This window comes from Callithrix jacchus, chromosome 12, assembly GCF_049354715.1.
Source record: "Callithrix jacchus isolate 240 chromosome 12, calJac240_pri, whole genome shotgun sequence".
Taxonomy (NCBI): Eukaryota; Metazoa; Chordata; class Mammalia; order Primates; family Cebidae; genus Callithrix; species Callithrix jacchus.
The window spans coordinates 96,980,702-97,008,333 of record NC_133513.1 but is presented as its reverse complement, the minus strand read 5'-3'; the positions used below and the strand labels follow the sequence as shown (position 1 = coordinate 97,008,333).

Here is a 27,632-nt window from a genome sequence, read left to right as displayed (position 1 = left end):
CAGATTGCAAATCACCACATGCTATTGATGGTTTGTGAAAGAGACTGATTTTGATTTAACACAGTGTATTTAAATTTTCCCATCAGTAATCCCTCATGAAACCAAATCACCATTAAAAGGAAGAGACTCCCCAAATGCAAGAAGTTCAGCAATAAGGAAAAAAAAAACCATAATGTAATTATTTAAAATATGCATATCATGATCTTGTACATGTTTAGTGGCTGAAACTCTCCCAAACAATAACTGAGACTTTTATATTTAGGATTAAACCATATATTTATCCATACAAATTTTTAAATTTAACTGATATAAAGAATAACATCTCAAAACTACTTGTGAGGAAATTAACATTTAGCCCAGTAACATCAAACCTCACAGTATATACAGCAATTCTACATAAAAAAGAAATAGTAATAAAATAGTGATTTTTAAAAATGGAAGCTATAGCAAATAAAATTACTTATCATTTTATTCATCTTCATCTAAAGAAATCATAAAATCACGTATTTATTAATGTTTGACTCTATCCTTTTTAAAGCAAATCCTTAAGATTCAGCAATATGACATTTAATTTTCTTAATTCAAATGTTAAAGTCAATGAATCTGGGTATTTGAGATTGTAACAAAAGTGAAAATACATTTATTAGTTTGGCTGAGGCGTCTGTTTGTTCCAACCCTAATAAAATTGATCATAATCATTGTCCCTGGAATCTTTTATATCATGAAAAGGCAAATCCTCTTCCTACCCTGAAGATGTAGAATAAATCATAAAATTATCTCTGAAAATTGCTTATATGTAAGCTCTTTTAGTTTTGTTTTAATTTGGGAAAAAAGAGATACTAATATAATATGTAAATCTTCCTTCTGAAGCAATGACAAATCTTTCATACTGCAAATAGCTTCTATAACAATATAAAACAATTTCAGGAAAAATGAGAAAACGAATTCTAATCAAATGACTTTACAGATATGTTCCACTTCTAGTTCTTCAAAGTACCTCACAATTTGATAAGTTATAGATATCATGTCAAATTTCAGGTTATTCAGCTTTTGTTCGGCACAATATCCATGAAAGGAAATAAAAGCTAATCAACAAAATTATTTAAAGTATTAATTAAAGATAACAAATAACTTATAAATAATAAAATGATTTACTGCTGCCACTGGCAAACACAACATAGTAATTTTTTGAAAAATTACTTTTATATAAGAACTTAAATGTGAAGCATTAATAAAAGGACAATGGTAGACTGGAAAATGGATTAAACTCAATTTGAAGATTTGGTTCAAGGTTTAGGTGGATATTTAGGGGTAGTCCATGAACAGGTAACTAAAACCTCTCTTACTCCAGTTTTCTTGGAGTAAGTAAAATGGAAATAATGCCTGACCTTATTACAAACCTATATGACTGCTGAGAAGACCAAATGAAAGAATGAATGAGTGCTATTTACCTATCAAGTATTATTAGTACTCCTAATTCCTTAGATAGTCTTAAAACTTCATTTAAAAAAGCTTTAGTAATTAAAAACAGTAGTTTACACTCACCTCCTTCTTTCGGTTCTTCAGTATATTCTGAAATTTGGACAGCTCTTTCTCTTGTTCTCCTTTAATGCGTTTGGCTTCATCTCGCAAGCGATTTGTGTGCTCTTGTTCCAGGCGTTCAATAGTCTGTTTCTGCTGTTTTTCTAGATTCTCAATTTCCTGGTCATATTGTCGCTTTTTACTCTGTAAAACAATATAGCTCAAGATGATTTAATTTTTCTGTCACCTATGTTAACTCTTTATAGTAGAGATCTTTCCTAAGAGAACATAACTAGTACTTAAATTTAGTAATGTGCTTTAACCTTTACAATACTGAAAAAAGTCAAATGCACTAAAATATGTTATGAAAATTCTCAAAAAAAATTGAGTTCATTTTTTTCTAACATGGAAAAGCTTCTTCTACTTTATTTATTTATTTATTAATGAGAGACAGGGTCCCACTATGTCACCCAGGCTGGAGTGCCATGGCACAATTACAGTTCATGCAGCCTCGACCTCCTGGATTCAAACAATCCTCCTGCTTCAGCCTCCCAAGTAGCTGGGACTACAGGTGCATACCACCATGCCCAGCATTTTTTTGGAGAGATGGGGCTATCACTATGTTGTCTAGGCTGGTCTCTCAGCTCAAGCAATCCTCCTGCCTGGGTCTCCCAAAATACTGGTATTACAGGCCTGAGCCACTGTGCCTGGCCTTATTTTTTTCTATTATACTAGTAAAATGTTTAAATTTTTTTCTTTTCTGTTTTTTTTTTTTTTTTCCTTTTTGAGACAGGTCTCCCTCTGATACCCAGGCTGGAGAGTGCAGTGGGCAATCTCTGCTCACTGAAACCTCCACCTTCCAGGTACAAATGATTCTCATGCCTCAGCCTCTTAAGTAGCTGGAATTACAGGCATGTGCCACCAATGCCTTGTTTTTTTTGTTTTTTTTTGTATTTTTAGTAGAGACGGGGTCTTACCATGTTTGCCAGGCTGGTCTCAAACTCCTGGCCTCAAGTGATCTGCCCGCCTTGGCCTCCCAAAATGCTAGGATTACAGGCGTGAGCCACTGTGCCTGACCCAAAATTTGTTTTCTATTATACTAGTAGAATGTTGAAAGTTTTTAGGTTATCCAGAAGAATAACCAGTTGTTGTGAAGTAGTAAAGCAAATTAGAAAAATTTCTATATTTATCCAATAAAATTTTTGATAAAGAGCTTATTTGAAGTCTACTTTAATAAAATAATATTAATATATCACCATTATTTAATAAGATTACTTGTAATTTTCAGATTTACTCTTCCGCATAAAGATTCTTAAAATAAACATCTTATTCTATTGAAACAGATCTTTTGGAATTATAAATCTACTCTTTCAATAAGACTTCTGTTTATATAACACTCAGTAACACTATTTTTGCATATAGGAATAAATATTTGTAATGGATGCTTTCTTTTTTAAAAAATTGAAGAGCAAAACATTTTAGAAAGTATGGTGGGGGAGACTTACAGTTTTTATAAGGTTTTGGAAAATAATATAAGTACTATAAAAATATTCAATGAGAACAAGTTCATTATTTTCTAAGGAAATCTCAGTTAAGATCCAACACATGTAATCAACAACCCCACAGTTCACACAAAACAATCTTTATTTAAATTATAAGACAACACAAGACTATATGCAAAACATAAATTCCATAACATTTCAAATGATATTTTTACTAACCTACATTAAAGCAGATATTCAACATAAGTTACAAAATTTTTATATTACATTACTAATTCGTTTTCTAACTTTGGACACAAGGCAAACACTAAAGGACTCAGTGACAACGACCCTAGACTAGTCAGCACTATTTTCTCTAGCAGCAGTAAATAAAGATGTGGAGGCTTAACTGTAGAGCCAGAGAATAAAGCACATTTTTAAAAACCCCCTGAGGAGCCCTAGGTTTGTAGGCAACCACTCTAAACTGGCTTAAAATCTTAGATTCCAAATCTGAAAGATTGAATTAAAGCACTGAAAAATTATCCAGCAATAGGCAGATCTAGGAACTTTGTTTACTGGCTTCATAATTTAAAGTTTTCATGAGAGAAAAATAAAACAACCCATCACACCATAAACCAGCTTTAGGTAGCCTGGGATAGAAAATCCTTTCAAAAAAAAGAACCTAAATAAATAAATAAAAGGCATCCAGAACACCAAAAGGATAAAAGCCCAGAAATAAATCACAAAGCTAGAGAAATCTGGCAATCAGAGGACAAGTTCTATAACCAGGTATTTTCTTCTTAAAATTCACTAATGTCATTACTAACAAAAAATGGTATACAAATCAGACTTTACCATCATTTCCTGTTCAAAGCGCCGAAAAATTTGCTCTCGTTGTTGCTGTAGTTTGCTATTTAGCTGTTGTTGAGCTCTTTGCTCTTCTTTTTGAAGAAATCTTAATTCCCGAAGTTCCTGACGTCTGATAAAATTTAATGGTAATGATAGAGAAGACAGTAAAAATTATACTTCTAAAACGTATTTTTTTAAAGCTTTAAAAATTTTCTTTCAAGTGGTATGGTAGTAAACAATAAAAAATTGGCCATTATTTTACACTTATTCCTCTATTCTTCTGACTTTTCAGAGACTGAAAAGACGTCACAAACCAGTTTTAATTACATTGTTTCTCTACTCACCTAAGAAACCTCAATTCTTCAGTTTTGGAATCACTATCTGTAACTATCTTTGACGTTGTTACACTCACTTCTACACCATCAACAATAAATTTGCGTGTTTTCTTCAATGTTTTCTTTTGTCTTCTTGTTTCCTGAGTGAGATTTTATTTTAGTTAGGCTTTGTACAGGGAATACTGGGGATAGAAAACATTTTCTTCTTTTTTCAGACAGAACAACTCAACAGCCATGCAGACTACATATAGAAAGTACAAATACGAAGCAACAGACTCATCTGTGGAACCAGTTATATCACCTTAAATGTTATCTGACTTACATGTCTTTACAGATGAAATCAAATTTTTTCTAAGTCAAAGTATGTATTTTGATCATATTCATGTATAGCTTTTAATAAGCAATTCACATAACTAATCAGTAGAACTTTTATATGTTATCCTTTTTTTTTTCATCTTTTCACTTTGTAGTTTCTCAGATACCTCTGCTTATTCACTGGCAAAACAATTAGAAATGAATTCCTGGGGCTCATCATCCCTTAAAAAAATCTAAACTGACAGGTCTGACGGTAGCTAGAAATCTATTTTTTTAAAAAAGCTCTCAGGTAATTTTTAAACACTGCCAGCAATGGAAATCAAAATCTATTTCATCAGTATCAATAATACCAACAGCCTTCCCTCCATCTCAGGCCAGATATATATAAATGATTTTAGGGTTACCAGAAAGACAGTGCCTCTCAAAAGAACCAGATTTGGCTGCTAGGTATGGCCTAAAATTATTTATCAAGACTAAATTCTTTATTCCTCAATTGGTATCCAAAAACATTTAAATGCTAGCAGAAATAACACAAGTATAAGACTCCTACAAATACATTTTGGTAAACAAGTGTTCAGAGCGAATACTGGGTTTTGATACAGAAGGGTTAGAAGGCAGAAGGAGCAAAAATGGAATATGAAAATACTAAACTCAAAAGGCATCCAAATTTTAAGTAGTTTCTCTTTGGCACCTTCCAATCACCTTTCTGCAACCTCTCGTCTTTCTGTTCTCTTCTCCAGGGTTCCAGGATCCTCATACTCTTCTTCCTGAGACCAGGACTATGGCACCCTACGCAGGATTCCTCTAAAATCTAAAGTTGGCACACTCTAAAAAATACACCTACCTACACCTTAACCTCCAAACTTCACATTTCTTCAGCTCCTACTAAAAGTTCAGTAATATCTCCTTCATTCTTATACAAGTTATTTGCATTTTTAAAAGAGACTGATTATTAAGTCAGTAAATGAATTTCAGATTGGTGGTGTTTCAGTCAGCAAAACAAAGTAAACTGAAAAAAAAAAAAAAAAACGGAAGAAAATCCAAGGAATATATGTAACAATTTGGGGCAGTTAGGTAGGCTGATCACTCATGCCCTGGAGTCCCATTCACATCAGTTTTCCTACATTGTTCCTGCTTTTCTGTCTTCTCTTTTGCAACTATCAACCCAGAGGGTCTAAGAAGTATTTTCCAAGGTGCAGCCCATGGATCACCTGCATCAGAATTCCATGGAATCTTTTGTTACAAATACTGATTCTTGGGACCCACTCAAGACTTCAACATAGCTCCCCTGGTAACTCCTAAGCATAAAAGCTCCAAGTGTTCTGGGTTTTAGTGTCTGTTTTGTTTTCCCCACAATGGTTCTTGTGGCAGCAGCAATGTCTGTGACTGTGACTATATGGACCACCGGTAAATCAAGGATTGTTACACCCTAATGTGCTTAAAAAGAGATCATTCTTTCAATTTCTAATTCTCTCATATATTGTTGATTCTTACCAATGCTGCATCTAGATATGTCCTATAAAAGAACCTAACCATACCAAGCAACCATACACCATCTATCTATTTCAGCTCTGGCAAAAACAGGTAGATCCTACCACAAAATTTAAAGATGATTACATCCAGAATCTCCTTGGTTCTTTTTAATTAATTGCTTTCATAGGCTGTAAGAATTTATATGGTTAATCCTACATTGATTTAATGCTGTTTTATTTTCAAGACATCAGTTTCACATAAACTCTGAATTGAGAAAATGACAAAGGAAATCCCAAACAATGACTCATGTACACTTACTTGTAAAGATATTGATCCACTGTCTTTAGTTTTACTTAGGAAGCTAGAGATGGATAAATTCAAGTCAATGCTGCTAGTGTCAGCAGTGGAACCAGTTCCTGAATCAGTATCATTTTCCTTTGGATTCTCAGATTCTGGTGGCAGAATAGTTTCAGTTTTTGATATAGAACCTACATTCTTATTTTCTCCATTGTCAGAGTTGATATTAATACTGGGTATTAGAACAGGCTGAGGTTCACTGGGCTGTGAAACTGCAGTAACATTAGGCTCTGTTTTAACTGACACGTCACATGGTATTTCATTTTTCTCTTTATCTATCTGAGTAGTGACTTTAGGAGCATCCTGGATTTCACTTCCTAGGGCCTTCTGGTCAGTATCAGCCACCACACTTCTGACCTCTATTTCTTCAATGGTACTTGACTCAGTAATTTCTTCAACTTCATTTGTTCCTGGTTCATCACTGATGTCCATTATGTTCTCTGAACTATTTTTGACTTGTTCCTTATTCTTATTTTCTTCTATTTCATTTGTTTCAACTATTTCTTTAATAGGAACTTCCTTAGTACCACCAGCCTCAGGACCCACCATGGGCTTATTAAGTAATTTCTGGTCTACTTCGACCACTTCTTTCTCATCATTACTCTGCGTATCCTCGGCACTGTCTTCATCCGCTTTCTGAGCCACATCTGCTGCCTCATATGATCCTATCACATCACTTGTATTGCTGATCACATCTTTTTGAGTTTTGGCGTCCTTCTCCAATTTCTCTTGAGTGCCTTCCTTTGTAAGCCCAACTTCACTATCAACTGCCTGAATATTTGCCTCTTTTTCTCCAGTCTCTTGAGAAACAAAATCTACTGTTTGCAAAATAGTATCTTTAATTTCTTCATATTTTGTAAGCCTATTTTCAACCATCTGTTGCTTTTCCTGATCCTTTTCTTCCTCAGATTTTTGATTATGTTCAATATTTGTTTCTAAAGTTATCATTATATTGTTCTCTTTTCCTTCACTGACTGAATTAATGTCCACAGTTTCTTGGTCTTCTGTATCAGGCAGATTTTCAAGCTTGGGCCTCTTCTCCTCTCTCTCACTCTCCTTGATTACTGCTGTTCTGTCATGGAGTTCAGTCACTGCTTCCAACTGAGCATCGGTAACCTGTTCATTAATACCCTCCAAAGCCTTTTCAGGTTCATCAGCGGTGGGCTTTTCATTAAGAATTTTATTGTTGAGTTTATCTTCGGAGTTATTACGTTCTGTTTTCTCTGAGACAGATTCCAAAATACAAGCATTTTGTGAAAGTTTATCTTCTTCAGAGCTGGCAATACTGAGGTCAGAAGAAGCACGTTTACTTGCAGGTATTGGCTAAAAAAGATTTTATATATTTTTAGTGTTAAAACAGGATTTCAAGAGTGACCAAAACAATGTTTACAGACATATAATGACTTAAAATCTTTATTCAGTAATTGCTGCTGAATTAAAGAATTCACAATTCTTCCTGTAAGAAATATAACAAAAATGGGCCAAGTGCAGTGACTCACGCCTGTAATCCCCACACTTTGGGAGGCCAAGGTGGGCAGATCACCTAAGGTCAGAAGTTCAAGATCAGCCTGGCCAACATGGTAAAACCCCATCTCTACTAAAAATACAAAAATTAGTTGTGTGTGGCAGCGCACACCTGTGGTCCCAGCTATTCAGGAGGCTGAGGCATGAGAACCACTTGAACCCAGGAGGCAGAGGTTGCCTAGATCACACCCTAGATCACACCATTGCACTCCAGCCTGAGCAAGAGAGGGAGACTCTATCTCAAAAAAAAAAAGGAAATATAACAAAAATATGCAGCAAGGAGCAACCTTGCTACTAATCTTCACATCTAAATTTAAAGATTTTGTACTTTAAATTTACTTTAAATTTAAATACCACCCATCAATCCTTAGATATAGGTGCAACTATACCTCAAAACCCAACTCTAAAAATTAACTAAATGAAATTTCTTTCCTAAATACTGACCAGAGAATTATCTGTTTCCTCCTCTTCATCTTCTTCTTTGCCATCTTCAACTTCTTCTGTTACTTCAGCCTTCGCCTCTGCAATCAATTCTCGGATCGGTTTGTTGGAATTAACAGTAACAAAGGGATGCTGTTGATTATTAAAAGGAGTATACTCAACAACTGGAATACTTACTACTAAACTAAGTTTCAAACACCTACAACACACATTCTTATGTGGTAAAAATATGAACACGTGGGCAGGAAAATGACAGACAATTTCAGGTAATGCTACATCTGAGAAAGAAAGAGGGGAGGGGGCTTGAGCAAAAGCAGGGACTGCCTACAACTGGATCTGTACATTTTTAAGAATCTGAAGCAAACTTGTCAAAAATGATAAGAACTGTTATATCTGGGTAGTAGGTACATGTACTTTCTGTATGCTTGAAAATTTCATAATCAAAAATTTCAATTGAAATTTAAAGCAAGCTTCAAGTCAGTACATTATTATTTCTTTTTTTTTTAGATGGAGTCGCAGTCTGTCACCCAGAGTGGAGTGCAGTGGTGCGATCTCGGCTCACTTCAACTTCTGCCTCTTGGTTCAAGTGATTCTCCTGCCTCAGCCTCCCAAGTAGCTGGGACTATAGGTGGGCGCTACCATGCCCAGCTAATTTTTATATTTTTAATTGAGAAAAGGTTTCACTATATTGACCAGGCTGGTCTTGAACTCCTGACCTCAGATGATACGCCTGCTTTGGCCTCCCAAAGTGCTGGGATTACAAGCGTGAGCCACCACACCTGGCCACATTATTACTTCTTAAAAAGTAACAATCTCTATAAACCCTATCAAGGCCCTCCAAATTATAAAAAGCTTTAGAGTTCTATTAAAAGTAATTACAAACCCCTGTATATTTGACATGGTTCTAATACTGTTGAGACTAAGAAGACATTTTATTCATCGCCATATACTCAACATTTAACAGTGTCTGTCCCAGACTAAGAGCTCTGAATGTGGGGGTAACAAAATAATAACAAATTATGCTCCAGCGATATACTTACTGCACACAACAAAGCAATTTTTTCCGGCTTTATTCCCCCAGATAAATAGGTCAACCTAAAACACTATGATGCAGGAGTTACATAATAATCCAACCTAACAGTAATTGCCTCAAGATTTGTCATTTTATTTGCCCACCTATAAAATTAATTGACAAATTTGTATTTAACATATTACAAGTAGTCCTTCTATAAAGCAAAATTAAATTTACCCAATCACTTTAACAACATTTTTAAGTCAACAATATTTACTATTTATCCTCACTGTAAGACATTTTTAAATTAATTAGTACATGGCCCCTGTCCCTAAGGAGCCTGCTTTCTAGTAATGAGAGAGACATAAGGAAAATACCAAAACGAAAATAAAACTGAAACAAAAAAGCACAGGAGGAATGACATTTCAGCTGAATGCCTGTTGGTAACAGCAGCACTTATTTTTGTAAAGCAAATGTTAACTACTGCCATTTTGACTCTCCACGGGAAAACTTAGGTGGAAAGAAAGCACATTGACTATGAAATTATATTTTTAAAGAGATGTTAAAATAATTATTTGCTGTTGTCATATTCTCTTACCTGCAGTAGCTGAGATGTAGTCCACCTGGCATCCACATTCTTTTCTAAGCATTTCTTTAGAAAGTCCTTAAAATTTGAAGACCTTTAAAATAAATTTTAATAATAACATTCTATTTTACTTTGTTGTTAATCAAATCAAACAAAACTCTTTGATAAGTTATGTTTAAATTTCATTATGTATGTAATAGTATTAATTCAACATTTAAAAAACTAGTTGGCCGGGCAAGGTGGCTCACGCCTGTAATCCCAGCACTTTGGGAGGCTGAGGCAGGTGGATCACGAGGTCAAGAGATTGAGACTATCCTGGCCAACATGGTGAAACGCTGTCTCTATGAAAAATACAAAAATTAGCCAGGCATGGTGGTATGCGCCTGTGGTCCCAGCTACTTGGGAGGCTAAGGTGGAAAAATTGCTTGAACCCAGCAGGAGGAGGTTGTAGTGAGTTGAGATTGCGCCACTGCACTCCAGCCTGATGAGAGAGCAAGACTCCGTCTCAAAAAAAAAAAAAAAACCAGTTAATGAGACTATTAAGGTTTAATAAAACTTATTCAATCTGTAAATACATGTAGACATACATGTAAGTAGGTACATAGGCACTGAGACACAGCCATATATTCACAAGTATGCCAAAAATCACGAAATTTCTTCTAATAAAGTTCACAAATATAGATCAATCTATATGCCTCACTTCCTCATAGTAAAGAAAATACTCTTCTCATGCAAAACTCAAATCATTCATATTTTCAGACATATGGAAGAAGTGAGCTAAAGAGTTTTAATGATCCTTAAGTGAAATATGCCAAAAATTACTTTTCTAATTCACACAGTCTTTGTACCATGTACCCAAATTTAAATGCTCTTGGAAAATTGTGAGAATATAACAAGTTTTCCTTCCTAGTTTCTTATTAAGCTTTTTTAAAGAATATTTTACCATCTTGATGGCTGTGCTAATGTAGGTGGCTCAGATTTTGCTATTTTTAGCAGCACTCGCATTGGATTTAATTCATGATGAGGTGGTTCTATCTCAGCCATTTCTATTAAGGTGATACCCAGGGACCAAACATCAGCTTTGTAATCATAGGGTCTGTCCTTAGATGTTTCACACATGACTACTTCAGGAGCCATCCTATGAAGACAGACAATTAAAAGTTAAGATGTTTAAAAGCAGTGATTGCAAACCACGTATAATCAACTATATGGACAACATTCATGAGTAATTATATCTGCTGACATGACTAATACTGTAAATTCGTAAAACTGAATACATACCAATAAGGTGTACCAATAAAGGAATCTCTTCTTTGAATTGTCCTCGTGTTTTTAGCTGATACTCCAAAATCCGCTTGAAATAAATAATCATAAAAAAGCATTAATGAGAACTTTTAAGCATTGTTCGATGGGGAGAAAAAGCATTTCAAGTCTTTAATAAGGCCAATCTTATTAAAGAGTAAGTAAAAGAGAAAGAAAAAAATCTCTCCCATCTTAATCTTGACCATCTCTTTCTACCATCTCCCCCAAAAAACCGCCAAAGATCCCATCATCAATATATTTAATACCACATCTTCAGATGACAAATTCTTCAAAATTGAAAATAAAAATTGTAAATTTTAATGCCGACCAGTATATCCACTTCAAAACAAATGCAAACTAGTGCTACGTGGCACAATTAAATTAAGAGTTATTAACATTTTTTCTATAGTGTGAAAAATAGAAATTACACTAAAGCAACCTTTATGACAGCATACGTCTTGCTAACTTCCTCATAAAATTATACTGCCAAGACAAGATTGGGAACCTTATGTTTTCTGATTTAAATTATAGTGAACAGTAACGTTATAGCTTTTTCAGTTGTTAATCTCACCTTTCCAGCCTGGAGTTCAGACAACATTAATAGCAACATAAAATTGCTATTGCCGCATAATTTACCTCATGACATAAATGTACAAATTTTTTAAGTTTCACATTTGATGCCAGAATTCTCAAAGTTGAATAAGTACCAAAATTTCAGTATTTGATGCTCATGCATAGCACAGAGTATACACTCAATAAATCGTAGCTACTATTGGCCATATTAACAATTCTAACCTTTGTCATTTTTGTTGTAGAACTCTTAAAGGTCATACAATTCTGCCTGAACTACTTTTATCTATTATATGGTTCTTAGAGATAAGATTGTTCTATACATCTGTGTTGCATAAATGGAAGATTCGCTGGAAGTATTTGCAAACTAATAAAACAGAAATTACAAATATTTCAATTGTCAACTCAATATTTTAGAATTCCTAAACCTTCAGTATACTAATATTTAAGGTATACATTATTTTACACCAGTATGTCCCTATAGTCAAATAAAATTTCAATATATTTACAGAAAAATATGCCCCAAAATGGATCAAAACTGTAACATCCTATTTCAAATAAGCTAGGGCACTTTAAAAAATAATGAAAAACATAAAACAGCAATTAAGTCAATTAGAAAAACTCTGAAAAGGTGACAGAACTCAAGAAAAAATTAAAAATTAAAGAAAAAAGTCATTTTAGAAACAAAGACTAAACTAGGGAAAGCAGGAGCAAATAACATAACAAATTCATCATACCCATTACCACTTCACACCCAGTAGGATGTCTATTCTTTTTTAAAAAGCATAGAGAATAGTAAGTGTTGACAAGTATGTAGAGAAGTTTGAAGCCTCCTGCCTTTCTATTAGAAATGTAAAATGATGCAGTTGCTGTGGGGAAGAGCATGGCTATCCCTCAAAAAAATTAAACATAAGGCCAGGCGCGGTGGCTCACGCCTATAATCTCAGCACTTTGGGAGGCCAAGGCAGGTGGATCACGAGGTCAAGAGATCGAGACCAACTGGTCAACGAGGTGAAACCCCATCTCTACTAAAAATACAAAAATTAGCTGGGCATCGTGGTGTGCGCCTGTAGTCCCAGCTACTCGGGAGGCTGAGGCAGGAGAATTGCTTGAACCCAGAAGGCGGAGGTTGTGGTGAGCCGAGATCGCGCCATTGCACTCCAGTCTGGGTAACAACAGCAAAACTCCGTCTCAAAAAAAAAAAAAAAAATTAAACATAGAATTACCATATAATTCAGCAATTCCACTTCTGGATACATACTCAAAAGAACTAAAAGCAGACGGGGACAGACATTTGTACACCAACAGTCATAGCAGTATTATGCACAATAGCCAAAAAGTAAAAGCAACCCAAGTGCCCACTGATGGATGAATGGATAAACAAAATGTGGTATATACATAGTCTTGCTATTCAATCTTAAGAAGGGAAGACATTGTCAAATATGCTACAACATGGGTGAACATTATGCTAAGTAAAATATGCCAGTCACAAAAGGACAAACGTTATATGATTTCACATACAGATGATATGTGAAATACAGATGATATCTGACCACCCAGAGTGGTCAAAATCAAAGAAACTCAAAGCAGTATGGTAGTTGCCAGGAGCTGGGAGGAATGGAAAATGAGGACTAAGTGCTTAATGGGTATGGACTTTAATTGTTGCCAGATGAAAAGAGGCATGGAGACAGGTGATGGTAATGGTTGCATAATAATGGGAATGAACTTAATGCCACAGAACTGTACACTTAAAAATGATCAAGGCTGGGTGCCTGTAATTCCAGCACTTTGGGAGTCTGAGTTAGGCCAAGGTCAAGAGATCGAGACCATCCTGGCCAACATGGTGAAACCTCATCTCTACTAAAAATACAAAAATTAGCTGGGCATTGTGGCACAGGCCTGTGGTCCCAGCTACTCAGGAGGCTGAGGCAAGAGAATCACTTGAACCCAGGAGAAGGAGGTTGCAGTGAGCCGAGATTGTGCTACTCCACTCCAGCCTGGCAACAGAGTGAGATTCCACCTCAAAAAAAAAATTAAAAAGATCAAAAAGGCTAATTTTATGTTGTGTATATCTTCCTACAATAAAAAAGAAAGCTAAAAAACAACTTGAGAGAAAGTTACAAACATGGATAGTCAAAGACCAAACAAACAAATAATAAAAGTCTCTAAAGCAGCAAGTCAATGCAAAGGAACAGAACAAATGCTCAGGTCTATAACACCAGAAAACTTCCCTAACAAGGGGGAAGAAAGCACTTGAATATTGTAAGAACATAATATTTATTAGAAAAGATGGGTCACATTGACGAATACTGTGTGCAGCAACTAAAGGAGTTTGATGGGAAGAGCCTGGTCTCAGTTACCAAGGAGGGTCTGGAGCTACCAGAGGATGAGGAGGAGAAGAAGAAAATGGAAGAGAGCAAGGCAAAGTTTGAGAACCTCTGCAAGCTCATGAAAGAAATTTTAGATAAGAAGGTTGAGAAGGTGACAATCTCCAATAGGCTTGTGTCTTCACCCTGCTGCATTGTGACCAGCACTTATGGCTGGACAGCCAATATGGAGCGGATCATGAAAGCCCAGGCACTTCAGGACAACTCCACCATGGGCTACATGATGGCCAAAAAGCACCTGGAGATAAACCCTGACCACCCTATTGTGGAGACGCTGCGGCAGAAGGCTGAGGCAGACAAGAATGACAAAGCAGTCAAGGACCTTGTGGTGCTGCTGCTTGAAACCGCCCTGCTCTCTTCTGGCTTTTCCCTTGAGGATCCCCAGACCCACTCCAACCGTATCTACCGCATGATCAAGTTAGGTCTAGGTATTGATGAAGATGAAGTGGCAGCAGAGGAACCCAGTGCTGCAGTTCCTGATGAGATCCCTCCTCTTGAGGGCGATGAGGATGCATCTCGCATGGAAGAAGTAGATTAGGAGTTCATAGTTGGAAAACTGCCCTTGTATAGTGTCCCCATGGCTCCCCCTGCAGCTTTGAGTGCCCCTGTCCCATCTGACTCCCCTTGCTGATGTCTGGTGTTTTTCTGTCCTGTCCTTTGGTGGAAGGCAGGAAACAAGGGTGTCAAGCCCCCATTCTTTCCCTACTCTGACAGCAGGATTGGATGTTGTGTATTGTGATTTTTTATTTCGTTTGTTCATTTTGTTCTGAAATTAGAGTATGCAAAATAAAGAATATGCCGTTTTTAAAAAAAAAAAAAGAAAAGATGGGTCAATCTATTGGTCTTTTAAAAAAAAAAAGAAAAAACCTGGCCAGGCGCGGTGGCGCATGTGTGTAATCCCAGCACTTTGGGAGGCTGAGGCAGGCAGATCACTTGAGGTTGGGAGTTCAAGGCCAACCTGACCAACGTGGAGAAACCCTGCCTCTACTAAAAACACAAAATTAGCTGGGCTTGGTGGCACAAGCCTGTAATCCCATCTACTCGGGAGGCTGAGGCAGGATAATAACTTGAACCCAGGAGGTGGAGGCTGCAGTGAGCCAAGATTGCGCCATTGCACTCCAGCCTGGGCAACAAGAGTAAAACGCCATCTCAAAACAAACAAACAAAAAAAACTTTAGCATCTAAGCAAAAAGAGCAAATGACTTACAATGGAGAAGAAAATTAGATTATCAGACTTTTCAACAGCAACACTTCATGAACTGAAGAAGACAAATTTACCCTCACTGTAAGACATTTTTAATTAATTAGTTCATGGCCCCTGTCCCCAAGGAGCTTGCTTTCTAGTGACTGGAGAGACATAATGAAAATACCAAAATGAAAAGAACATACATTTCAGATGCTGAAGGAAAGAAATGTGTGCCAGGGATTTGTTATCTAGCAAAACTAACCTTCAAGTATAAAGGGTACAACTGTTACCACTATATAAGAATTCAGAGAGCCCTTTCAGAGGAATCTATCAAAAACTGAGCTTCAGATAATCAACATGACCAAAAAGACATCAACATGAGGAGTGGTGGTGAGCATTCCATATAGAAATGAGGGTTAATTTCCAGAAGTAGGTCAAAAAGAAAAAAAAAAGGAAATGAGGGTTAAAATGAATTATGAAATGTCCTAAATGTATCAATGTTCTTGAGAACCAGAACTCTCAATACAGAAGAAAGAAAATGGAAATGTATTACAGAAGTTACATTTTAAAAACCTTTATCCTGAATTTGAATAGGAAATACACACGAACTCTTGAGGGGTCTAGCTCTGTTCTTTGAAAAGTCCTAGAACAATGGCCAATATAGAAAACTGAAAGTATCTCTTATACCCAGATTGTGGTCTTGAAATACTATACCCTACTAAAAAAAACCAGGGCTTCTTGAAGAAATGGCTAATTACACTGGGTGCAGCGGCTCACACCTGTAACTCCTGCACTTTGGAGGCTGAGGCCGGCAGATCACTTCAGGCCAGGAGTTCTAGACCAGCCTGGTCAACATGGCGAAAACCCGCCTCTACTAAAAAACAAAAATTAGCCAGGTATGGTGGTGCATGCCTGTAATCCTAGCTACTCAGGAGGCTGAGGCATGAGAATTGCTTGAACTCAGGAGGTGGAGGTTGCAGTGAGCCAAGATCGGCCACTACACTCCAGCCTGGGCAACAGAGCAAGACTCTGTCTCAGAAAAAAAAAAAAAAAAAGAAAGAAAGAAAGAAAAGAAATGGCTAGTTACAGAAAACAAGAAATACACAGATGAGCCTGTAACATCTCAGAACCGTCAAGTAAGCTATCAAAGATTACTAGTCCCATCAAAAAAGACTAAAAAGCCAACACAAAGAGGACCCCACTGATTAAAGATGGAACAATGTGAGCTTCAGTAAGAATAAAAACTTCAATGGATTTGAAACCCATCAAATGAAATTAAATCCAAGAACTAACTATATTTTAAAAATACTGGTCACCAACTGAGGGTAAGAAAGAACCAATTCATTATCTTCATTACTAATTTTATAATGAGTGAAATTAATGAGATGATTGGTGTTTATATCAAAATCATTATCAAAAATAATAAATGAAAATAATATAATGGAATTCATTTTGTAACCCCAAAAGACAGGTATGTAGGCACTAAGCCTCAATAGCTGCTAACATCAAAGAAGGGCACAAAGTAGACACGACGTGCTTCCAGTGAGAGAATGCAAAACCACCTAGAAGTCCTGCCAAAGGATCAAGCTTGAGACTGATCAAGACTTTGAATTCATCGGCCAAACTGAAGGAAATACAGAGAGGCACTTTAATCTTCAGGAGTATGAATAGCAAAATGCAGTTTGAGGGAAACACTACAGGCCAAACAGCCCAGGTTTCATGGATCAGTTTTTCTCAGTGTTTCTTGTATTATTAGCCCCTCTAAGGAGTCATTTTAAACCTTTTTTCCACATCATCCCTCCTCCCATAAAATTTTAATGCTACAGATACAGTGTTATATCTCTTCATGTACTGTGGGCCTTTGGAAGGTCACAAACCACTGTAATGTATAAGGTGTTTTTGGACAAAAACAATTTTTGCCCTCATCCCCCTCCCGCCCGATTAAGCATGCCATAATATAAAGAAAAGAAAGGAATGGGGTAAGGCCTATAAGTTAAGAGACTTAAAAAAATCCCAAGTTTTATATGGGCGAGTTTAAACCCTAACATCTAGAGATGAATACTGGGTGAATGAGCCATAAAGAAGAAACACAAGGAAGAAAATAATATAAAAGTCAAGATAAAGTGTGGAGAAGAGAAGGGCAGTGACTGAGATGGGCACACGGAAAAGCTTCTGGGGTGCCTGTCAGAGTTCTACTTTTTGATCTAGGTAGTGATTACAAGGTTATGTCTAGTATCAAAGCAAAGCTACAAAATTTTTGATGTTGTTTTCTATATCTGTATTTATTTCACGATCAAAAGGTTAAAATTCACTTTGGGAGGCCAAGGCAGGAGAATTACTTGCACCTAGGAGTTCGAGACCAGCCTGGTAGACAGAGCAAGACCTCATCTCTACAAAAAAATTTTAAAAATTAGCCAGGCATGGTGGTGCATGCCTGCAGTTCCAGCTACTAGGGAGAATGAGGTGGAAGGATCCCTTGAGCACAGCAGTTCAAGGCTACAGTAAGCTACGATCACACCACTATACTCCAACGAGGGCGACAGAGCAAGATTCCATTAAAAAAAAAATTAAAAAGAATAAAATTTAGTATACCATCCATTTAGATGTCTTAACAAAGTGAAGTGAAATGACTATAATCTCTGGCATCGACTAGGCTTTTGAGTATGTTTTGTCCTTTGAATAGCCTTCCAAAATACACAAATTTGGACTTCATCTCTAGACTTTAAAAAAAAATTCCTACCTTGGGTACACTTAATGAGGGCCATATCTTCCATTTGTAGGTTTATATATGAAATTAACTAATTTCCAATCTAAAACCTACATCTAATTCTTCGTATGAAGGTAACATTTCTTCCCTCAATATAAAGAGTAAAATTAAAAACCGTAGTCCTTATGATTAGGCATTCTCTTCAGAACTAAGATTACTTTGTCCTTTTAGTCAATGTACCATATCAATAAAATAGAATATAAAACTAAACATAGGGAGAAAAGCTCACTAGACATGAGCTTTGGAAATTAAAAAAAAATGAGTTAGCAGTTTTATATACTATATTATATTCTAAACATAAAACATTTACAAGTATTAAGTCTACATAAAAAAATTTAAAGGAACAAACTTGAAACCAGTCTTTAAAAAGCTTGCCTGTTTGAAAATAAAAACTCATTCTTTCTTATCTTCTTTTTAAAGCATTTAATTAGGTGCTGATATTTAGGAATTCAAGAAAAATTAGTATTTATCTAAGAAAGTGTTTTAAAAACTAACATGGAGTTAGTTCTCCATATTTCACATATTTAAGAGTAATAAAACCAGATTAAGTCACGTACATAAAGATGGAAATTTCAGAGCAAAACTTCAAATGTTTTATTTAAATGAGTAACTTACCCAATTTAATATCACCATCTAAAGTAAAGAGAATGTTACCAGCCTTTAGATCTCTGTGGATGATCTTATTATCATGTAAGTAGTTCAATGCATCTAAAGTCTGTTTGCAAACTACTTGTATTTGGGACTCAGTTAATGGTCTCTCGAGTTCTGTAAGGAGAAAGTAAAAAAAAAAAAAATCTGCTTTCTACACAGTGAAAACATTAGCAGGCTATATACCTTTCTGTATGCATTGTCACTGTCAAAGATTCTATGCAGTGAATTTATTTTAGAAGAACTAAATATCTACAAAGATTACTTTCTTGACATACTCAACATTTCATTTAAGAATTTTACTATAATTATTCAAGAATATAAAAACATAATTGAGTCGATTTTTTAACTTACTGAACTTTACTCAATAATTACATATATTTGAATATATATTTATGCATGTTTGAAATTCTTTCATCTTATCAAGTATAATTTAAGATACGAACATAAAGAACAAAAATTTATTTACCAAGCATCACAGCATCTACTGCTCCACCTGCACAAAATTCAATGAGGATCTGCATGCAAAAAAAAAAAAAAGCTTATGTCTAACACTACATTGAATTTTGAGTTTCAGAATTTTTTCTTCAACTTAGCAAAAAAGATAAATAGCTATCAAATAATCTGTGTTATGGAAACAATATACTAAATGAAGATTTTGTCAAAAGAGTTACAAATCTCAAACAATACACATTTGAGAAAGCCCACTGTGAAAGTATGAGTAATTTTGTTAATTGTCATATTTAGTGTCTCTGCTTCTCTAAAACTACTAGGTACAGAATTTTCATTTGGTATAGTATTACATAGACATTTGGTCACCAATGAAAGATTTTATTACTTATATTTTTAAGGCAACTTGTGCTTTAAATGAACAAATATATATATATTTTTAAACTTTATTAAATAGGAATAAGTCCTAAAATATTTATAGAGAGACTTTTTAGTTTAAAAAAAAAAGAAAAGAAAACAGAAGAAATACACACACAAAAGCTTCAGATCCTAGCTCAATTATTTCCTGCTGATAGGTGCCTATCTTGACTTCCCTGGTAAGCTATAACATCATGTACCTTTCCTCCTTTTTTGGGGGGCAGGGGGGGAGGATGGAGTTTCACTCTTTACGGCTGTGGAGTGCAATGGTGCCATCTTGGCTCACTGCAACGTCCACCTCCCAGGTTCAAGCGATTCTCCTGCCTCAGCCTCCTGAGTAGCTGGGACTACAGGACTGTGCCACCATGCCTGGCTAATTTTGCATTTTTTAGTAGAGATGGGGTTTCTCCATGTTGGTCAGGCTGGTCTTGAACTCCTGACTTCAGGTGATCTGCCTGGCTCAGCTTCCCAAAGTGCTGGGATTACAGGTGTGAGCCACTGCGCCTGGCCTGTACCTTTCCTTCTTAAACCTTACTACAGTTGTAATTTTATATTTATTGTGATTATTTGATTAATTAACATTTATGTCTCCCACTAAACCACCCCTCACAGTTGTCTAAATTTTTATTGTGCAATAGTCCCAAGTAAAGGTCTTACCTGTTTATTAACTAGTCTAGGGGTTCATTTCCATTATAATCTTTGGAAACATTCTGCTACAGCCCTGAACAATGATTTCAGAAAACACATAAATAATAACAATAATTTAAAAAAATAACATTTTAAATTAATTAGGTAGCTTCCTGCCTTTTATTTCCCTTAGCATAATACTTTATTTTTTTTACAGGTGCTTGGCAATTAGAAATTGTTTTCAAATTTGTTACACTATTTGAAAAATAATTTGGGAGGTAGATCATTACTCATCCTACAGATGGGTAAACAGACTCGTAAAAGTTAACTGACTTATCCAAGTTCCATCAGTGGCAGCACTAGAATAAAAAAATATAGACCCCACCCCCCCAAAAAAAATAGACCTTTAGGCATCCAGTCAAGTATTCCTTACACTATTTACTCTTCTCTCTCATAAAACTTTGCTTCTTCCTTCAGGAAAGAAGACCAAAGCTTTGTTTTTAAAACTCCTCTTGATTAAACTTATATTGGTACAGAACAAGTGACTGACAAGTTATTACAATGAATTAAAAGTTTTGTTTCTATATCTACTTGTGTCTAATATTTTCTAAAAATGAATAAAATTTATACATACAGCTTTAGCCATTAAATCATCCACTAAAGTTGAAGCTGATAATATATGATAAATATTTAACATTTCTAGTATTTTAAGGCTTATTACAAGATGTACAAAAAGTTTAGAATAAAAAATTATAAACAATTTCTAAGAGAAACTTTTAAATGATTAAATTTAAATTAAAACAAGGACATCTAATTTCATATTTTAGGAAATTTAGTATTCTTAACCAAATGTTTCCACTGGTGGATCCAATGTCAAACAATCATGATGAAACTGTACAACCTGAAACATAAATCTGAACATCTGTTGAAGCTGAGAATAACTTTGTTGTTATTACTCGCTTATCAGCAGATCAACTCTCATTCAAGTGACAAAAGTAACTACATAGAAAAGACATAAAATAGGTTTTTAACAATTCATAAACATTTCTTTAGGACAATTAACTCATTTTGGCTACTCCTTTAGATCAACAGAAAACACTTACCCAAAGATTGTTCTCATAATAGAAAGCATCTAGAAGCTTGACTATATTTGGGTGATCACAAGACGCTAATATATCAATCTCCACCATGTAATCTTCAAGTTCTTCTTCAGATTTAGTGTCAATCACTTTTGCAGCAGCTAAAACACTGGTCTCTTTATTCTGGGCCTGAAAATGAAAGTATCAGATATGTCACACTTTAAATGCATCATTTTCTAATTTTTTATTATTTTAATAGATTTTAAGTTTTAGAGCAGTTTTAGGTTCAGAGCAAAATTGTGTGAAAAGTACAGAAGGTTCCCTTGTGCCCCATGCATAATCTCCCTCCCATCAACACTGCATACCAAAGTGATACATCTGTTACAATAATGAACCTACATTAACACATCATCACTACAAGTCCAAAGCTTACATTATACTTTGCTTTTGCTTCTATAGGTTTCAACAAATGTATAATGACATGTACCCACCATTATAATATCGTACAGAATAGTTTCACCGCCTTAAAAATCCTCTGTGCTCTGCCTACTCATCCCATCCTTCCTCCAACCCCCGGCAACCATTGATCTTTGTATTGCATCCATAGTTTTGCTTTTGCTTTTTCCAGAATGCCATATTCTTGGAATCAGAATATATATAGACCTTTCTGGATTAGCTCTTTCCAGTTAATATGTATTTACAGTTCCTTAATGTCTTCATGGCTTGATAACTCACTTCTTTTTAGCACTGAATAATATTCCACTGTCTGGATATACCACAGTTCATTTATCCATTCACTTACTTAAGGATATGTTGGTTGTTTCCAAGTTTGTCAATTATGAATAAAGCTTCTATAAACATGTATGTGCAGGTTTCTATGCAGACATGTTTTTCAACTCATTTGGGTAATAACCAAGGAGTACAACTGCTGGATCACATGGTAAGAGTATGTCTAGTTTTTTTAAGAAACTGCCAAACTGTCTTCTAAAGTGGCTGAAAGAGTCTGCACACTCACCAGCAATGAATGAGTTCCTGTTGCTCTACATCCTCACCAGCATTTGGGGTTACCAGCATGCAAGGATTTCTCCAGTCTAACAGGTATATAGTAGTATTTGTATCTTGTTTGCAATCTACAATTCCCCAATCACATGTAATGTTGAGCACCTTTTCATATACTTGTCAGATCTTTGGTGATGTGTCTGTACAAACCTTTTGCCCATCTTTTAACTGGACTATTAGTTTTCTAACTGTTGAGTTTTAAGAGTTCTTTGTATATTCTGGATAACTTTCCTTTATCAAATATGTGCCTTGTAAATATTTTCTCTCAGTCTGTGACTTGTCTTCTCCTTCTCTCAACACACTGTTTTGAAAAGACAGCCTACACATAAATATGAATTAATGCACGCTATGCACTGTGCTAAGGGCTTCATATGCACAGAGGACAGCATTTCAAATCACAGCCTCTGGTGGGTCAGATTGCTAGGAATTCAATTCTAGTTTTGCCACTTATTCTGTGTTGCTTGGGGCAATTTACAAAATCCCTCTTTCAGTTCCCTCATCAGTAAAAGTTTCCTACACTTCACAAGTTCATGAGAATTAAGATAACATGTATCTGCCAAGTAAAAAAAAAAAAAACACATATAAACATTGAATATAGTATCCAGCATGTATAGAAGGATCCAAAAATGTTAGCTGCAATAACTATTATTATTTAATCCTCACAACCTCATGATATATTATCTCTCCTTTTAAGGAGGATATAAATAAGCTTTGAGGGGTTAAAAGGCTTTCCCAGGTCATGTAGCTAGTAAGAGGAAAAACAGAATTTAAATCCAGGTCTATTTCCAAAGCCCTTTCTGTACCTTAACCTATTTATGCAGGAGGTTGCAAAAGTTCTTTGTGAAAAATCAGACATTGGCAATTACCTTGGGCAGTAGGACATAACTGCCACAAACTTAGTGTTCCAATAATGGAACACTAGGCATAATCATTACCCATGAAGGGTGACAGAATACACCACCTCAGACATGCCACTTTGACATAAGGATTACTTTGAGTGAAAGGTGCTTGAAAAACAGCAAATGCAAGAAGGGCATTCTAAGCTTCCACCTTTTCTCCCTGAAACTAGGAGATAAAATGTTCCTGTGAAAGATGTCTTCTCTATCCCAGGAGAAAAGAAACATTTTTTGATAGGGAGTAATAGCAAAGAGAACTGTGTACAAATAGACCTTGTTAAATTAAATATCTTCCTTTAGCCTCCGCATACAACATATCTACTTTTCCACAATCGCCTCTTTTTGTCAACCTAACACAAAAGCATGTAGGTTTTGCCATTTCTTTATGACTTCTTTTTCTTTTGAGGGCTCTCATGTCACATAAAACATACTAAATGTGTATGCTTTTCTCTTCTAATCTATCTTGTGTCAATTTAATTCTCAGGCACTGCAGGGACCCTAAGAAGGTAGAGGCAAAGTTTTACCTCCCCTATGCCCTTTCCAGTTTCCCCATATTTCTATCAGTTTGGTAATTTTTCCTTGTTCTTAGTACTTTAACTTTCTCGTTTTCTTTCTTTGGTTGAATAGCTTCTCACCACCATTTATTATAAAGGAAAGGTTTCCAAATATGTAGTAGATACCAGGATCACTTTTTTAACGTTAGGAATCAGATCTTAAAATGCTAATTAGGTTGCTTTTATAAAACATTTCAATATCATCTATCTTAACATCACTTCAGCAAAACTGCAATTATTACATTAAAAAAAGACACTAAATTTTTTAAAGCTAACAGTAAATGTTTCAATAAATAAATGTCTAATTCTCACTTTTAAGAATTTATCAGGAGATAATTCTTAATAAAATAATTTATAATAAAACTCATGTATATACAAAAATATTCATCAAAGCATCATTCGTAATGGAGAAGAAGTGAATCAGCCTAAATGTCCATTAACAGTAACCTGCTTAAATCATGCAGAACAGTTCTACAATGGAAAATTATGCAGCCACTAAAATTAGTTAACGGATGTCCTAGAGACTTTAAAGATGTGCCTTTTATACTTGTGAATGGGCTGGCATGAAGGAAGAAAAATAACTCACACTAGATAATCTCTAAAATTCCTCACAGTAACAAATTCTGTCATATATTGATTAAACCAACAATGGTTTAATATAAGTAATAAAAGTTCCATTAGAAAGAATAGTGTCTCAAATTATTGCTTGAAAATAACATGATTACTCATCAGGATCTGGTTCTAAAGAACTCTAAAAAAACAAAACTGAAATAAACATTTTATAAGTGTGTGACACTATTCTCTACACTAATATAATTGGGACATAAAGTATTAAAAATAAAAGAGCTTATCTACCTAATATCTAAAGACATTAAAAACTCTTCACATAAAGGCTTAATGAACTAACTAAACCAGGAGTCTGCAACCATGGGGCCACAAACCAGTACCAGTCCACGACCTGTTAGGAACCAGGCTGCATAGCAGGAGATGAGCAGCAAGCAAGTAAGCAAAGCTTTATCTGTATTTACAGCCACTCACCATTGCTCACATTACCACCTGAGCTCTGTCTCCTGTCAGATCAGCAGCAGCATTAGCTTCTCACAGGAGCACAAACCCTATTGTGAACTACAAACCCTATCATGAACTGCGTATGCAAGGGATGTAGGCTGTGTGCTCCTTATGAGAATCTAACGCCTGATGATCTGTCACTGTCTCCCATCACCCCAAGACAGGACCATCTAGCTGCAGGAAAACAAGCTCACGGCTCCCAATGATTCTATATTACGGTGAGTTGTATACTTATTTCATATTGCAATGTAATAATGATAGAAATAAAGTGTTCAATAAACATAATGTGCTTGAATCATCCCCAAAACATCCCCCCATCCAGTCTGTGGAAAAGTTGTCTTTCATGAAATCAGCCCCTGGTGCCAGAGGATGGGAAACACTGAACTAAATGATATTAAAAACAAGAATGGAATAACAAATACCCAATCTTAATTTAAAAATATAACTTCTGTTGATAAAAAGATTTTAAGTATCAGTCATGATCACCTAAAATCACTATTTTTATTTTCATGAATCATTAACAGAGCTTGGCCACATTACATGAACAAATGAGGGCTGCTGAGAAACGTAAGTTCTCTGAATGTTCCATAGTGGTTTCATATTCCAAAAAAATTACACCCTCTTATATCAGTCTTGTTTTATCAGAAGGTATTCCCTGGGTAGTGAGTACAGAAATAATTTTTAAGTTTCATTTGTTTTATTTCTGTATTTCTACATTTTCTAACACTACATAATATTTTACAGTGAAGAATATCTTTTAGTAAAATTTTCAGCTGAAAATTGAAAGACCAGCACAGAAAATAGAGATGATTTCAGTCCCACAGAGGTGTTAGCCCATCAAAGGAAAAAATAAAAATAAAAAAATAAGATAAATATGAAAGGAATCAAAAAAACAAAGAATAAAAAGAGAAAAAAATTAATCATTGGGATTGTTTCTATCAATGAGGATGATTTCATCTCAAGGCTGAGGTATTCTTCCCCAACCAAAAGAAGAGCATAATTGTCCAGTGCATAACATTTACATATTAAATGTAATAATTATATTAACATAATATAATTATTATATGTTAATATGCAATATTATTAATTATATTAATATAATAACCATCAAATGTAAAAACTAAATAACTTAAATCACTGTTGATAAACATTCACTTCAAGGCACTGGTCTGAGCTGTGGAAAACACAAGGACAAAAAACACCCTACTGAAATGTGATCTAGAAAAGAAACGAAACACAGCCGTCCCCTCTATCCCCAGGGAATACATCCCAAGACCCCCGGTGGATGCCTGAAACCTTGGATAGTACTAAACCCTATGTATACTATGTTTTTTCCTCACATACATACCTATGATAAAGTTTAATTTATAAGTCAGCCAGACTAAGAGATTAACAACAATAACTAACAATAAAATAGAACAATGTAATAAGATACTACGATAAAAATTATGTGAATGTGGTCTCTCGGTACATCTTACTGTACTGTATTCACCTATTTTCAGACTGCAGGTAAATAAAACCGTGGAAGGTGAAACCTCAAATAAGGGGGAAATATTGCATAAAAAAATAGTAAAAATCTTTTTTGACCAAGAGTTGATCTCCTGAAATCCATTCATTCTTCCAACATATATTTACTGAGTGCTGTTCTAGATGCTGACAATGTACAAAATATGCAAAATCTCTCTGTGCTGGTGGTACTTATTATAATTTAGGGGAGTGGTCAGTCAACAAATAAATTAGCATATCAGCAATTCTTACTGTGGGGAAAAGTAAACTAATAAGAAAGACAAGGAGGCTGGGCGTAGTGGCTCATGCCTGAGTCCCAGCACTTTGGAAGGCCGAGGGGGGGCAGACCACTTGGGCCCAGGAGTTCAAGACCAGCATGGCAAAATGGCAAAATACCGTCTCTACCAAAAAACATAAAAATTACAACGCCTATAATCCCAGTTACTCAGGAAGCTCAGGCACAAGAATCACTCGAACCCAGGAGGGAGAAGTTGCAATGAGCCAAGACTGTACCACTGCACTCCGGCGTGGGTGACAGAGTAAGACCCCATCTCAAAAAAAAGACGAAGAAATGGAGGGATATGGGAGCACATAGACAAGAGTTTACAACTTTAATAGGGTAGTTAAGTTAGGTCTAACTGAGGTGACATTTGAGCATATTAATATCAATAAAATTCAATCATTATTTTAATGTTTTTAGCTATATAAATTAGAAATTTTAGTATTTTGCAAAGAAATTTGCAAGAAAAATCTCAAATTACTTCAAGTATATTATTCTATATAGGAGTATCCATCATGCTTTTAGAAGAGACACTGTTCTCTGCACTTGATATTTAGTAACTTACTTAATCCTTGTATCAGGCAGGGTCTAGACAGGAGGAAAATCACACTGATTATTTTAATAGAGAAAATTTAATAAAAACAATTACTAACTCTCTTGCTAACTGAAAAAATAATACAAAGGACATGGAGGTAATAACTACTGTGGAAGGTGAAACCTCAAATAAGGGGGAAATATTGCATAAAAAAATAGTAAAAATCTTTTTTGACCAAAAGAGTTGATCTCCTGAAGTCCATTCACTCTTCCAACATATATTTACTGAGTGCTGTTCTAGATGCTGACAATGTACAAAATATGCAAAATCTCTCTGTGCTGGTGGTACTTATTATAATTTAGGGGAGTGGTCAGTCAACAAATAAATACATTAGCATATCAGCAATT

The 27,632-nt window shown here is 35.3% G+C and overlaps 1 protein-coding gene and 1 pseudogene across 3 annotated transcripts in view; one reads left to right on the top strand and one right to left on the bottom strand.

Moving 5' to 3' along the window:
• SLK (STE20 like kinase) overlaps positions 1-27,632 on the bottom strand; it is a 60,975-nt gene that overhangs the window by 18,429 nt on the left and 14,914 nt on the right. For both annotated transcript variants that reach the window (XM_002756578.6, XM_002756579.6), the window contains exons 2-12: positions 21,352-21,516; positions 19,224-19,272; positions 18,722-18,871; positions 11,176-11,248; positions 10,838-11,032; positions 9,907-9,988; positions 8,300-8,428; positions 6,293-7,654; positions 4,196-4,326; positions 3,858-3,981; positions 1,546-1,725 (exon numbers count right to left, since the gene is read on the bottom strand). In XM_002756578.6, coding sequence (XP_002756624.1) covers positions 1,546-1,725; positions 3,858-3,981; positions 4,196-4,326; positions 6,293-7,654; positions 8,300-8,428; positions 9,907-9,988; positions 10,838-11,032; positions 11,176-11,248; positions 18,722-18,871; positions 19,224-19,272; positions 21,352-21,516 — 2,640 coding nt within the window. The remainder of the gene's footprint in view (positions 1-1,545; positions 1,726-3,857; positions 3,982-4,195; positions 4,327-6,292; positions 7,655-8,299; positions 8,429-9,906; positions 9,989-10,837; positions 11,033-11,175; positions 11,249-18,721; positions 18,872-19,223; positions 19,273-21,351; positions 21,517-27,632) is intronic.
• LOC100398768 (heat shock protein HSP 90-beta pseudogene) lies at positions 13,051-14,977 on the top strand (annotated as a pseudogene). Its single transcript, XR_013525111.1, has one exon. The product of XR_013525111.1 is annotated as a heat shock protein HSP 90-beta pseudogene (transcript).